Here is a 14,600-nt window from a genome sequence, read left to right on the forward strand (position 1 = left end):
AATTGATGTGTTATTCAAAATAAAGTCTTTAAGCTAAACATGTAATATTACATTTTCCTTATATGTCTTGAGGTTGGACTTTATGTATAATAGGGTGTAGCCCTATAGTTAATCACCTGGAAGTAAACCCTGTTGAACTCAATGGGATTTACTTCTGAATAGATAAGCATAAGATTGTGCTGTAAGTTAGCAAAAGAATTATGAGACAGCTATACTCGATTTATGAGTGCAGTATTTCTTGAGCTCCCAAGCACTCCCTATTTTTCCTACTCTGAATACATTTAGTCTAATATTTTTGAATTCACCTAGAAGCATATGTATAAGTATTTCATGTAGACGCTACTGGTGTCTGCCTTGTTTATTCCCATTTCCCTGGGTCCTTCCTATCTGGACAATGGAAGCTCTTATACACACATTGATACTTGCCAATAGCACAGAAACTTGCCAATAGCTTTGTTACTTTGAACTGTGAATGTGCCAGTACAAGATCTTCAAGATATTCATAAAAATGCGCTGGTTTGTTGTGAATCCTTCAGTGGTAGTTTTTTCTGCATATAAAGTACATACGTAAAATATAGTCTAGAATCAGACTATTGATGGCCAGTGAGGGCTAGAGTGGCTGTGTTGGTTGTAAATGGAATGTGACAAACGATTTTAGGGATAACATACTTTTCTTGATAATACTGCATTCTGTGTGGAATTTAAGAAGAGGCAGAAGACTGCAATTTTGAATTTAAAAATCACTAGCGGGCAAAAATAACTTGTATCTATTCATTGTTTAAAGTGGTTTAAATCCTGTTTTGGTTAAAATAGCATTGTTTAGATGAGACTGTGGGCACAATGAACTAGACATTGATTTCATGCTAGGGCTGCAAGCTGTGCAATCTTCTAAGGCAGATCTGTGTTACTTGACTGGAATAGCTCAACTCTTGAAGGTATGAGATTACTGGTTTTGTGTTTTTAAGTCATTAAAGAATACCAAAGTAGTTGAAATGCATTTGACAGTTTGCGTTTTAGCCTACAACTATTTTGGTGGCTTTATCTGCATGAATGTTATCAAAATGTTGGCGGTTTACCATCTGTTTTTAATGTATTGAAGCTTTAATTTTTAACTAGAGTATTGTAGAACAGCTTGATGTTTTCACATGTTTGTTGATATGCTTGTTTTATTTTTTCAATTGCAATGTAATTCTGTACACATCTATTCAGAAGTAAACCCTAGAGTTCTGTGGGACTTGTTCCCAAGGGAGTGAGTGTAAGATTGTAGCCTAAATGTTTGTATCTGTGGTAGCAAAACAGTTTAGCTGTCGTTTAACATTTATTATTTTATTTATTTGTTTATTAGATTTATATAGATTTTACATTACTGATGTGTGGCTAAACAATTACTTTATATCATTGTTATATCTTCTGTTAAAGCATGTCTGTCTTCATGCCATGCTGTTTCAACAAATAACTTTTTTTTTTCTTTACTTATGGTGCAGGCTCTGGATATGTGTATTTAAAAAAACCAACAACCTGTGGCCATGTTCATATTCCTGTTGACCTTCGGCATGCGCCCTCCCTGTTGACTTTTCGCCGAGCCTTGAAGACCTGGCTCTTCAGGCAGGCCTATGGGATCTCTGGGGTGGGTTAGGTTTTACACTGTATTAATGTAAGATGGTCTTCAGATGAGATGTTATGATATTAATAATGTGATGATTATGTATATGAGCAGATTGTATTTTATATTGTATTTTATATTGTACGTCGCCCAGAGTGTCCGTTCAGTCGGACAGATGGGCGTCTGCTAAATAAAATTTTATTATTTTATTATTATTATTATTATTATTATTTGAAGCCACTGCACATGTCCCTAGGAATCTAGGGTTCCTGATCTGCTTTTCAAAAGTCTTGTTGCTGCATGCTTTGACTGCCTGTCTCATAATTTATGGCTATCAAATGGAGGGTTCTAAGAGCAAGGCAAACAACTATGATAGAGGGCATTCGGCTCATTTGAATTTGTTCGCTGTTGTCCCAGAAAACTCTCCATTAACATTCAGGCTCAAACTGTGCAAACGGAAATGGAATTAAGCAATTGGAGTTGAATCTTATAAAGATGGAAATGGAATTAAGCAATTGGAGTTGAATCTTATAAAGATGCTATTTCTTGCATGTGCAAATCATCTGGGGTGTACATGAAATGTTTTACAAGAACAGTAGTGGAACCTCAATTTTTCATTGACAATATGATAGAGAGTATTGTTAAGGAATGAGGTTTGTATAATGATTGAGGGAGAGGCAGATTTTTTTCTGAGAAGAGGAAGACAGACAGGACGGGAGATGGAGGTGAGTAAGAAAAGCAAAGAGTCAGATTACTGAGAGGTGGAGCTAACCGGCTTATGGGAAGAGGAAGCAGCTGAAATCACACAGAGTGTCACATTAAAAGAGCCAAACTGTTGAGTTTCACACTAATGGAGTGGTTCCTCTGACTTTTTGCAGATTGAAACTATTCTTCCAAAGCTCCCCTCTAGCATGGCCTCGAGGAAGAATGGTGGTGACCCAGCAGATCGAAGGAGGACAGAGAGACGCAGATCATCCCTGGAAATTGCATCAGGTAAAAGAAGTTTATGACTATCTGGACCTCTGGCTTTGGGTATTGTGTATATCCTTGTCCATGGTTTTTCTTTGCTGATCTTAAGATCCATCCTGATTTTATAAGAATATAAGATCAGCCCTGCTGGATCAGTCCAAAGGCCTATAGCCCTACATTGTGCTTCCCACAGTGGCCAATCAGATGCCTCTGGAAAGCCCAAAAGAAGTAGACGAGACAAAAGTCTTCTCCTACTGCTGTTCCCAGCAACTAGTATTCAGAGGCATATTGCCTCTGATCGTAGGGGTAGCATATAGTCTAGCATATGACCCCAGGATCTAGTGTTATGAGAGAGTGAGACTTCTCTTTCCCTTTGCCTGTGAACCCCATGCACACCAATCTTCCTGTAGTCGCTTACAGCAGAGGCCTGGTTAGTTTTAACAATGTACCAACATCACATGGAAAAACAAATACTTATATTACAGCCAAGTCAGTATATGGCTATGTAAACACCATATATTTAAAGCACGTTTAAAGTACATGGTTTTTCCCAAAGAATCCTGGAAACTGTATTTTATCCCTCGTTGTTGTTGTTATAATGATGATGATGATGTATTGCCTGCCCTTCACCAGCAGGTCCCAGGGCAGGTTACAACAGTATAAAATTCAGTGTTAAAAATAATTAAACAGATTACAATCACAGAAATAGGGAGGATCCTGAAAGCACACTTCTCAGGTGCCAAAAGCCAGCGTAAAGAAGTGTATCTTGAGCATTCACCAAAAATCGTACATTAAAGATTGTAGACCCACCTTAATGGGGAGGGAATTCCACAACTAGGGGCTGCCACAGAGAAAGCTTTCTCCCTGACCACCATCCCCTGAACTTCTGAGACCAGTGGAATTACCAAGAAGGCCCCCTCTGCTTATCTTAACACCCGAGAGGGTCTGTTAAGCACCCTTAACAAACTACACCTCTCAAGATTCTTTGGAGGAACTCATGTGCTTTAAATGTATGGTGTGTACATAGCCTGTGAGTATTTGTATTGATGACATTCATATGCCATCCCATAGCATAACGTTCTCTGAGCGGCTTACAATAGTTAAAAACAATTGACATACAAAGTAAAACATACAATTATTAAAAAGAAAAAACCTAACAATAAGTACAGTGAAACAGAATGTGATGCACCCTCAAAGTTAAAAACAGATTTTAAAAGCAGAGGGCCAAACTACATTATTTTGAAGACCTGAGTGAACACTTGTAATACAGGCATAGGAACCTGTGGCCTTCAGGATGTTTCTGGACTACAACCCACATCGTCCATGAGCAGTGGCCCTGCTGGCTGGGTAGATGGGAGTTGAAGTCCAGCAACATCTTGGAGGGCCATAGGTTCCCCATGCGATGGAAAGTGCACACTGTGGCTGTCATCTACAGCCTCTCCACAAAAAGACATTTCCATTTTGTCTAATATAATGAATCAGTGTAATATAATTAAAACTGCCAAGATTAAACTCCATAAGAAATGCTGAATGCCTTTTGTGCAAACTTCCTCGATGGCCATTCTAAAAACCCATATCTAGTCTCTGTCTTGGAAAATAGCCACTATTAAATACAGATATATCCTCTCTAGACGTGTATGTGTGTGTTTTAAAAAGAAAAAGTACATCATTGGAAAAGTTTATTTTCTCAGTTCATGATGTCAATACCACTGTGTTTGCTTTTTTAAATTAACCCTCCCTGTTAAGACTGGGAGAAAACCCTTATCTCTTATGTCTTCACACAGAAATGTGATCATTCTGTGCAATATTATGTGGGATTTTGTTTTTATTAGCCTGTGAGTGTTTTCAGATGTTTTTATGTCTATTTATTAATGTTGTACATCACTTTGAGTTTCAATTTGAAAAAAGTGACGACGACTACTACTACTACTATTATTATAATAATAGTAATAATAATAGTGACCCTTGCATTCTTGAGCTGAGGATGGAATAATTTGCAAATGGGTAGTTGTTACAGTACAATCCCATACATAATAAGCAAAGGTAGCCTGATAGACTTATTAGGCGGGGAAATCCATAATAGGCCAGTGCCTTCATTAGGCCAACCAAAACGTCACAAAATAGTGAGCAAGCGTCTGCTACCTCTTTGCACATTCCATCTAAAAACCTCAGTTTAAATACAGATTCTATGTTTCAATATTAGTCAGCTTTCTTTCTCTCTTTCTTCCCCCACCCCATCCCATATTGTTTATTATCTCTAGCCTGATTAATACTGGGGAATCTGAAAACTTTCTCACTGCTTGGTAACATTTGGGCCTAATAAAGGTCTTGCCCTCCTTTGAATTTTGGGGGTCTGTATATGTTTACTTGGAAGTAACTCCCAGTGCATTCAGTGGCACTTACTTACACAAATGTGTTTGGAAGGTGTATATATGGAGCCTCCCAGAGATGTGGTGCAGGCAGGTGGAACTTAACTTTACTGTGAACCTTTATGCACATGCGACCTTTTAACCTGTTTTACTGTTGCACTTGTAAATGAGCCATTGTAGCTTTGTCAATAGTATCTTACACAATTCTGTGTTACTTGCTTTGGCTTGTTAATTTTTTTAGACAGGATTATCTCATACAATTTGTTTCTCAGTAGTATCTGTCAAGAACGCCTGATTTCTAAAATGGCTTTGAGGCAAAGAATTCTGGGGGAACACATCTTCTCTGAGATGGGGCCTCTCAGAGGCATGACTTTGCAGTTTACACAGCTGAAGCTAGTTAATTAGGCCCAAGCAAGAACACCTGTTTATCAGTGGAGACTGGTATTCAAGGCCGCCTGGCCTAGCAAGGTTGGCGAGTACATGACCTTAGGTGCAAAAACTCCAGAAATATTTCATCATCTGAAAGCCCCCTAATTGGCTAATTAATTACTGGCTGTTGCTGGGCATTTTCCCATAAGAATAGGATTCAGACTTTAGGTCTTTATTCCCCAATGTACCCTATGGTTGCTGATGCTGCAAAGGTGAGGTTCTATCTTCCATCTGCTATCCAGGATATACATCTCTCGGGAGATGTGGAACCATGAAGCTATTTGCTGTTTACCTCTTTGTAAGTATAGAGTAGGCTAGACAGTTTTGTTGTTTTGTTTTGTGACGGTAACTCTCTGTGTTTTACCTAGCCCTCAGGGGTGTGGGTTTTAAGGAACCATTTTGCTGCTGTAATTGTGCACTTATATTTTATTTAATAAAGCTACTTCTTATTTACCAGTGTGTGTTCACTGCAGGAGGGGATTTGGCTCTGAATCCAGTACCTTGGCCAATTGACCCTGGACTACCATATATTTGGATATTTTTCCTAAGGCTGCAAGACAAGGAGTGTAGTTTGGCTCTTTTCTGTTGGAATCCTTGGCAGGTCTATTTCTGGCACTTTGAGTTTCCCCTTGGCCCAGAGTGGGTGACCAGATTAAGGGGTGGTGGCAGTCTACCTATCTTACAGGGTTGTTGTTGGTTAACTCAGCACAGGTTTGTGCCTTCCCAGGATCAATTCCCCTGGTTTGGGAAATTGAGTCCTGGGACTGGACTGGGAGCGGTTCATGACAGTATCTGTCTGCCAATTTGGAATAAAAACTCTGCTTGTGATACATACGTCACAATATATTTGCTTTGCCTAATCTAGCTGAAGTATGATAGATTTAAAAAAACAAAAACACCCAGGTCAGTCCTTGTTTAGCTTGACCTCTTCACATCAATATGATTGTGGCTGAATAATAATTGCAGAATTATCCCAAAATACAATTGTGACTGATGATGTTTATTATATACTGCAAGGGTATAATAAACAGCATGTGGGCTGCTGCCGTTGGATCTGGCCCGTAGCCTCCCTTCCTCGCCCTTGTCCTCCATGCAGCAATTAGGTTTAGAAATAAAGGTTGTGTTCATGTCCATAGGACTTTTTTTTCCTAAGCCTAATTGCCATGCAGAAGTGAATTGTGGGGGGAGTTGTAGCTCGGGAAGCTGAAGAGAGGGAATGAAATGGATGGATGATGCCTGGATAAATGAGCAAGAAAGTGAGTGAGGGCGAATGTGAATGGATGATTGTTGAATGGGTGTGCATGTGTGAGTCAGTTAATGGAGGGATGGTATTAGGTGTTGGGAGAGAGGGAGATGGCTCTGGCCTCTGGTGCCGCCCACCAGCAGACTATGCTCCAGCACATTGCCCTGAAGTATAAAACTCAGTTTTCAGATTAGGAACACAGGCCTTGTTGCAGTGGGCTCAGTGGCAACAGTGAGGATCTTTAGAAAGAGATGCTTAACTTGTCAGGTGCTTTGCTAAAAGAGAGGCATTAGTAGTTTATTTGGGGGCAAAATAACAAATTGCAACTAATAGTTGTTTACCTAGAGACACTATGGAAGCCAACTGTACAGGACCTGCAGTCAAATTAATCTAAATTAGCATATAAAAGAGAAAGAAAGCAATTTGTAATGCTTTGGTTTACCTCTTTACTGATTATTAGTGAGTAAGAATGGATGAATCATCAGTGATGTAGTTCTTCAACCAGTAGATTGGGACCCACAGGTGGGTTGTGAGGCCAGTCCAGGTGGGTCGCAGCAAAGCTGGTGCCTCTATGCTGGGACTCCAGCTCAGTCTGATCAGACCAAAGGAGCACTACATGCGGTGACTGGGCTAGGATGTATTATTCTCATTTTATCCATTTCCATGAGTGCTGTAATGTGGTAGTAGAAAGGCACAAGACTTTTTCAGTAAAATACTGAAATACTAAAATACGTATTTCTGGCCAACCGTATGCCCTACCTCCCTATAGCTGTGCCCTTAGTGAGGAAAGCTCTGTGTGGAGCAAGGGTACCCTGTTGACTTTCTGGTCTATTTCTATGGCTTTCTAGACTTCTCCCAGAATAAAAGTATGCTAGGGACTAAAATACTGAAGTGTCAACTGTGGCAAGATAATTTGGTTGCCCAGCAGTTGCCACTATGACAGCAGCTGGGGGCTCAGGCGGTGACAGCAGGCGTTTGGTGGCTGCACAGAGTGAGAGATGGAGGAAGCAGGGATGCTACATCATCCTCACTCCACTCCCTCAACCTGACATAGGGCTGGGTAAAGGGAAAAGTCTTTTGTTGGGCAAAGAGGGAGATCCATTTATGGGTCACTCTGTACTGTTGTCAAGTTCCTAATGCCGCAAATGGCCCTGCTCCCATTTCCCTCCTCCTTGCTTCACATTTTGCCTCCTCCCATTTCAGAGTATCTGTTGAGGCCACGTGCCCACTTCAGCCAACCACACAACAGCACTTTGCTTTTCAGCCCATGTTCTGGAGAACTACAAGGAAAGAAAGTTGTGCTGGGCTGTGTGTGTGGAGTGAGGGGCAGGGTAGTTTTTTTGTGTGGAGGACAGTGGAGAGGACACTGTAGTGGTTTCTGTTCTGAATATGGAAGTGCAATGGCTCTGAATGCCTCTAGGAAAGAGGACGATAACAGCAGGTGAAAGAAAGGAGAGGAAGGTGAGAGAAAGAAAGGATTGAAATGTGTGAAGGTAAAGAGAAGGTGGAAGAAGATGTCAGCAGAGAGGAAAATGCAAAAGGCAGACAGCTGGTGATAGACGATTAGGAAGGAAGGTGAGACAAGAGAAAATGCAAGGAGGAGGTGAAGATAAGGCAGCAAGTAAGAGAATAAGAAAGGGAGGACAGGTGACAGAGGGCAAGAAGGTCGTGAGAGAAAAAGGCACCAGCAGGGAACAGAAAGAAAGGAGGTGGCGAAAGTAATAGAAGGCAAGAGGAGATAACGAAGACAAGGAAGAGTTGAATCCTTTTTGATGCCATGCATGCTTTTTTTGTAAGAAAGCACAAGCTTAATGGCAACAATGTTTCCAACTATTGCACAGTCTTTTGGGGAAGATCAAACAATGAAATTTTGCTTCCATCAAAGGAGGTGTTATGCAATTAACAGTGCAGTGCCTTTCCCCCCTACAGTTTACATGAGAGTATACAGTGGATAGAGTCACCATTCCCTGTGGACACTGAGTCACTGGATAAAGATATGCAGAAACAATTCCTTGGACTCTTTTGTGATGCAAGTTTAAAAGTGCAGTTTCAGCAACTAAGATTGCCAAAGTTTTGGATTTCAGTTTGTAAAGGATACCCAGAATTGGGAAGTGAAGCTATCATCCATCTGCTGCCATTTTATAGCACCTATCTTTGTGAGGGGAGAGCCAGTGTGGCGTAGTGGTTAAGGTGTTGGACTACGACCTGGGAGACCAGGGTTTGAATCCCCACACAGCCATGAAGCTCACTGGGTGACCTTGGGCCAGTCACTGCCTCTCAGCCTCAGAGGAGGGCAATGGTAACCCCCCTCTGCATGCAGCTTACCATGAAAATCCTATTCATAGGGTCGCCATAAGTCGGGATTGACTTGAAGGCAGACCATTTCCATTTTTTCCCATCTTTGTGAGGAAGGCTTCTCAACATCGATGACCCTCAAAACAAAACAAAACCAGTGTAGCTATAGGAATTGAGCTGTGAGTTAGACTTTCTGATATCACCCTTCACTGGAATGAAATCTAGAATAAACATGCCCAGGTGTCCCATTGAAATTGTGTGTTCTCAATAATTTCTGAGCCTTCTGGCTAAAATCAAGTGTAAAAATCACTGGCTTTCATTTGGTAGTAATGCTAATGCTGCACCTCCTCTTTCAACAGGCCTTTTAAATAGAGACCTTAATCCAGCCTGTGTCTGTGTTGGAATTGCTTTTTAAGATGTTTTTTAAAAGATGTTTTGTCTTAATGTTTCAAAGTCTTTTGTTTTTAAGATGTTTTAGGGTGCTTTTAGTGTTTTATTTGTTGCCCTGGGCTCCTTCTTGGAGGAAGGGTGGGATATAGATTTAAATAAATAAATGAAGTGATACTATGGGTGGCATTCAGTGCTAGTCCTACTCATTGTAGACCCACTGAAGTTAATAGACATAACTTAGGTTCATTAATTTCAGTGGGTCTACTCTGAGTAGGACTTAATTGAATATAACCCTATGTATATTATGCTGTGAATTGCCATTTTAGGATTAATAATTTGCATTGTTAGCACTATTAAATATCAAAAATGAAAATGTGAAAGTGGGTCCCATGTTGGAGGTTGGGAGTCATGGGTCTTGGGTCTGGACCATTTGTAGACCACTGGTGTAGACCATGAAGTGGAGCTGGAAGAAGACGGGAGAGTGTGCAGTTTTGGGAACAAGGTTCAAGGTTCTAGTTTTGGTGTACAAAGCCCTGTGCAGCTTGGGACCAGGATACCTGAAAGACCGTCTTATCCCTTATATACCCAGTCAATCACTGTAGTCTGCAGGTGAGGGCCTCCTGCAGATACCATCTTATCTGGGGGTTTGTTCTGCACAACATAGGAAATGGACCTTTAGTGTGGCGACACCTACCCTTTGAAATGCTCTCTCCTTAAATATTAGACAGGCGCCATCTCTGTTATGTTTTTGGTGCCTATTGAAGACTTTCCTCTTTCAACAAGCCTTTTGAGACCTATCCCAGTCTGTATCTGTGTTGGAATTGCTTTTTAATATGTTCTTAAACTTTCTTATTAAAATGTTTTTAATCTTAGAAGATGTTTTGATAGCTTTTTTTAAGTAACGTTTTTGAAGATGTTTTGGTTTAATGTGTTTTAAAGTTTGTTTTTATGATGTTTTAATGTTTTTAGTGCTTTTGTTTGCCGCCCTGGGGTCCTGCTTGGAGGAGGGATAGGATATAAATCAAATAATAACAACAACAACAACACAGCAATGAATGAGGTGATGAGGCTTTCAAGTTTACTCTGTTTAAGAACATAAGAGCCTACTTGGTCAGGCCAATGACCCATCTAGTTCAGCATCTTGTTCTTACGTTGTATGAGAGTTTCTGACAGATTAGCATAGTGGAAGTCTTCTAGCAATTTAAATGATAATACTTCATTGGAAGATAGTTTTCATTTCTAAAACTGAAAGGCTGCATTTCAGCTGGCTGAAGATCCTTTGTTAAATTAGTGTCTTTTTACAAGTTGAAGCACCACTGAGTTCAATGTAGTACACTCTTAGGCAACTATGCATAGGATTTTAGTCATGCCACATGTCAACTGAGACCTCCCTAGCCAAATTCCAGCATGTTAACCACTGCCCCACCCTTTGCAAGCTCACTGACTATTGCACTATTTTTTTGAAAAAATATGATGGATATACAGAGCTGCCTGCATTTTTGGACTCACCATGGGGGCACATCTCTCAGGAATGTCATGAATATCTTCTGCACTTCAAAATTTGTGATGAAACTATTGTGGATAGTTCTAACTTCAGTCCATGTCAATTTTCAGTAGAACATATGTCAGGGGAGATAGAATGGTCCATGTCCAGCAAGATGGAATTGAAAGTTGGTCTGTTCCATCCTGTTTGCATGTGCATATGCAGGGTTTTGGTTTTTTTAAAAAATCAGCACAACATTCTCTGGGTTGGAGATGGGGAGTATTTCCACTTATCTAAGGGATCGTTTTAAGACCCTGTGTGGCGCAGAGTGGTAAGCAGCGGTAACGCAGCCGAAGCTCTGCTCACAGCCGGAGTTCAATTCCAACGGAAGGAGGAAGTCGAATCTCCGGTAAAAGGGGTCGAGGTCCACTCAGTCTTCCATCCATCTGTTGTCGGTAAAATGAGTACCTGGCATATGCTGGGGGGTAAAGACAGGCCGGGGAAGGAACTGGCAATCCCACCCCATATATACGATCTGCCTAGTAAACGTTGCAAGACGTCACCCTAAGAGTCAGAAACGATTCACACTACAAGTGCGGGGACACCTTTACCTTTAAGGGATCATTTTAACTCCTTTTTTAGGGGGTGCTGCCATCTTTTTTCTTCCCATACAGTGTAGTGGTTAAGGTGCTGGACTACAAACCAGGCTTCGAATCCCCACACAGCCATAAAGGATGATGGGAATGGTAGTTCAGCAACATCTGGAGGGTACCCGGTTGGGAATGTTTGCTTATAGACCCTCAGCCAGTGGATCTTCAGTACAATATTGTACCCTAAAAGAGTGCAGCCTAACTGGAAAACGGTTTCATTGCCTTACAGTACTACCATGCTTATGGGCTTCTCTCATTCATGGCAGTGAGGCTTCTGCAGGAGAACTTCCGAAGGTATTATGCCTTTCATTTGAAAGCTTATTTTTTTAAAAAATCAAAATGGATCAGCAAAATAAGAAATGATTATATACTTTGAAAATATGAGTATTTCCTATTTTAAATATTTTGCTAGCAGCGCATAATAGGTTGGCCCAAACCTTTCATTATTTATTTATTATTTATTTAATTAAGCTTATATACCGCCCGACTAGCAACAGCTCTCTTCATATTTTGACCGTATCCTGTTTATAAACCAGCGAGATGATTCTGCCATCTTGTGTGAACTAGACATAATTTCATTTACTCAATCAAGCCCAAAAGCACATTTAGTCACATCTGATCACTCTGAGTCTGACATCTCTTCCTTGGAATCCTTTGTACCTCAAGTGTTTTTCAGGTTATGTGATCTAATATTTGTTTTCCACATGTATAAAAATTGTTGTTGTTCAGTGCTCGGTTGACTCATCAGTGTCTGCTGGTGAGTCAGCAGTTACTATTCAACTAGATTAGCGTGAGGGGAAACAGCCCAGTTTCTATTGAGATATGCCAGGAGAGTAAGCTAAAAAAGCATCTAGCAGATGCATGGAGCAGAGGAAGAAAGTATATTTCCTATTGTGTACCAAAAAACAAGAGGTGCTTCAGGCATCCACATAGTACATCTATATTTTTCCTCCTTTGTGTCTGAAGTTAAAATCTACGTCTCCCATTCATAGAAAGGGTGGGGAACTGTTATGGTTTGGTGAGCTAGCTCTTAGAGACCACCTGTCTAACAATCATCTGACATCAGATTGACATCAGGTGACAGGGTTATATGACAGAAGTCGGTAAGGCCAGAACCCAAAGTGGATGGGAGCACCCCTTCTCTCTATCTCTAGACAGTTCATTCTCGCCAGAGGTCTGAAGTGATCACTTGCCAAAAGCCACATTGCAGAGACCCTGCATTGCACAGGATGTAGGAGAGCCACAGAGCCTGACTTGTGGGCTTTTGCACAGAGGTCAGGAGAGGACAGAATCTGATGACCAGTAAAAGATGGGATACAGGAGAGGTAATTGGCAGTGTTTGTGGAGCTTTCTAGTTCTCTAGGAATGGCTTCTGCGCTAAGCCAGATACCTTAAGAGACACTTCACATGTTAAAAGATTGCAAATATACCGGCTTTTGCCTTCTAGATTGGGAATGGGGTTACGTGTAATCCCTGAACCCTGAACCCCTGCATTTGCATTGAGCATAGCATCTAGGGCTAACTCTGGAGTTCCCTCCCAGTGTGTGTCAGGTGGATGGCAGATTTGTAGCTTCCTATCTTGATGCAGGGGAGAATTAGCATCTATGTAGTCTTTCACACCTTGTCCCAGTTTCTTGGGAGGAGTCAGTTTTGCCTCTGCCCCCAACAGATTGTTTAGTTGCAATGTATCCATTTTGTCTCATAGAACTTTATGGGAAGGGGTGACTACAGTTGGCACCTGTTCCTACCTGCATAGCTCCATCCTGTCATCCGTAAAGCTCAAGCCTGGGTTTAGTTTATTAGTCACCCTAAAGCAGAACTCTTTATATCATATCTGACAACGTTGTTTTTAAATTGTAACCCATCCTAGGAGTGCATGGACTTGCAGGACAGTCCCATGCATGTCTACTCAAAAGTAAGGCCCTCTGAGTTCAGTTGGGCTTACTGCCAGGCCAATGTAAGACCCACTCTGTGTGTGTGTGTGTGTGTGTGTGTGTGTGTGTTGGGGGAAAGGTAATTAGGCCTAGGAGAAATTTTGATGATTAGAAAGTCTTTTTAAAAACTAGCAATAGGGTGGAGGTTGTTGGTGAGCTTTGCCTCTTTGATTTCTAGAGCTGAGAGATCTAACCTTTTGTAGGTATAGTTGCATAACTTTTGCAGTAGTTAAATTTTTGTATGCAATCACATCCTACAATGTGAGGGCTTATCAGCCTTTGTATAAACAGATACATCTTTTCAAACATAAAGATTATTCACTAATAGGCAAAAAACCTTGTGGTTTAAGAACGTACCTATAGCCCACAGGTATTTGCATTTTGACAAATTTGTAGGGCAGTACAGTATCTGAAAGAGGAGGTCAGGTTTCCTGCTTCCCTGGTGCATTCACTATAGCTGCCCAATTTCCCTGCTTTTTAAAGTTTGATAGAAATATCTGTTGGCTATAGGTATGTTCTTAAACCACAAGTTTTTTTGCCTATTAGTGAATTTCTCAGCTTGTTAATCTATTCTAGGAGGTAAGAAATGGGATCCTGTGCAAGCTTGCTGGGAATGGATTGATCATTTGCATGCTTATTGAGTTCAGTGGGATTTACTCCCCTGCAATCATGCTTAGGATAGATGAAACTGACCACAGGGGATGGGGAGGGGAGGAGGAAGGGTGGAGGGGAGGAGGGGGAGGGGAGCAGGGAGGAAGGGGAGGGGAGTAGAAGGACAGGTTTGATCATTTGCATGTTTATTGAGTTCAGAGTGATTTTCTCCCATGCAATCATGCTTAGGATAGGTAAAACTGACCAGGGGGGAGGGAGGGAGGGAGGGATGGCTGGAGTGGGCAAGGAAGGAGGAAAAAGGAAGAGGGGAGGGGAGGAGGAAGGGAGAGGAGAGGGGAAGGAGGGGAAAGCCAGGTCTGATCATTTGCATGCTTATTGAGTTCAGTGGGATTTACTCCTATGTAATCATGGTTAGGATAGGTAAACCTGACCATGGGGAAGAGGGAGGGAGAAAGAAAGGGAGGGGAGCAGAAGGAGGGGGAGGGGAAGGTGGGGATTGGAGGGGAGGGGCAAAGGAAGGGGCAGGGGAGGGCAGGTTTGATCATTTGCATGCTTATTGAGTTCAGTGGTATTTACTCCCGTGCAATCATGCTTAAGATAGGTAAAACTAACTGAGGGGAGGG

General features: G+C 41.4%; 1 protein-coding gene across 2 annotated transcripts in view; it reads left to right on the top strand.

The window, feature by feature from the left end:
- Window positions 1–14,600, top strand: part of BAK1 (BCL2 antagonist/killer 1) — a 49,153-nt gene that overhangs the window by 15,536 nt on the left and 19,017 nt on the right. Inside the window, exons 2-3 of one of the 2 annotated variants that reach the window (XM_061632418.1) lie at window positions 1,485–1,627; window positions 2,482–2,596. In XM_061632418.1, coding sequence (XP_061488402.1) covers window positions 2,515–2,596 — 82 coding nt within the window. In that variant the 5' untranslated portion in view covers window positions 1,485–1,627; window positions 2,482–2,514. The remainder of the gene's footprint in view (window positions 1–1,484; window positions 1,628–2,481; window positions 2,597–14,600) is intronic. The other variant, XM_061632416.1, reaches the window with a different exon arrangement.

The sequence above is a fragment of the Rhineura floridana genome, chromosome 6, assembly GCF_030035675.1.
Source record: "Rhineura floridana isolate rRhiFlo1 chromosome 6, rRhiFlo1.hap2, whole genome shotgun sequence".
NCBI lineage: Eukaryota > Metazoa > Chordata > Lepidosauria > Squamata > Rhineuridae > Rhineura > Rhineura floridana.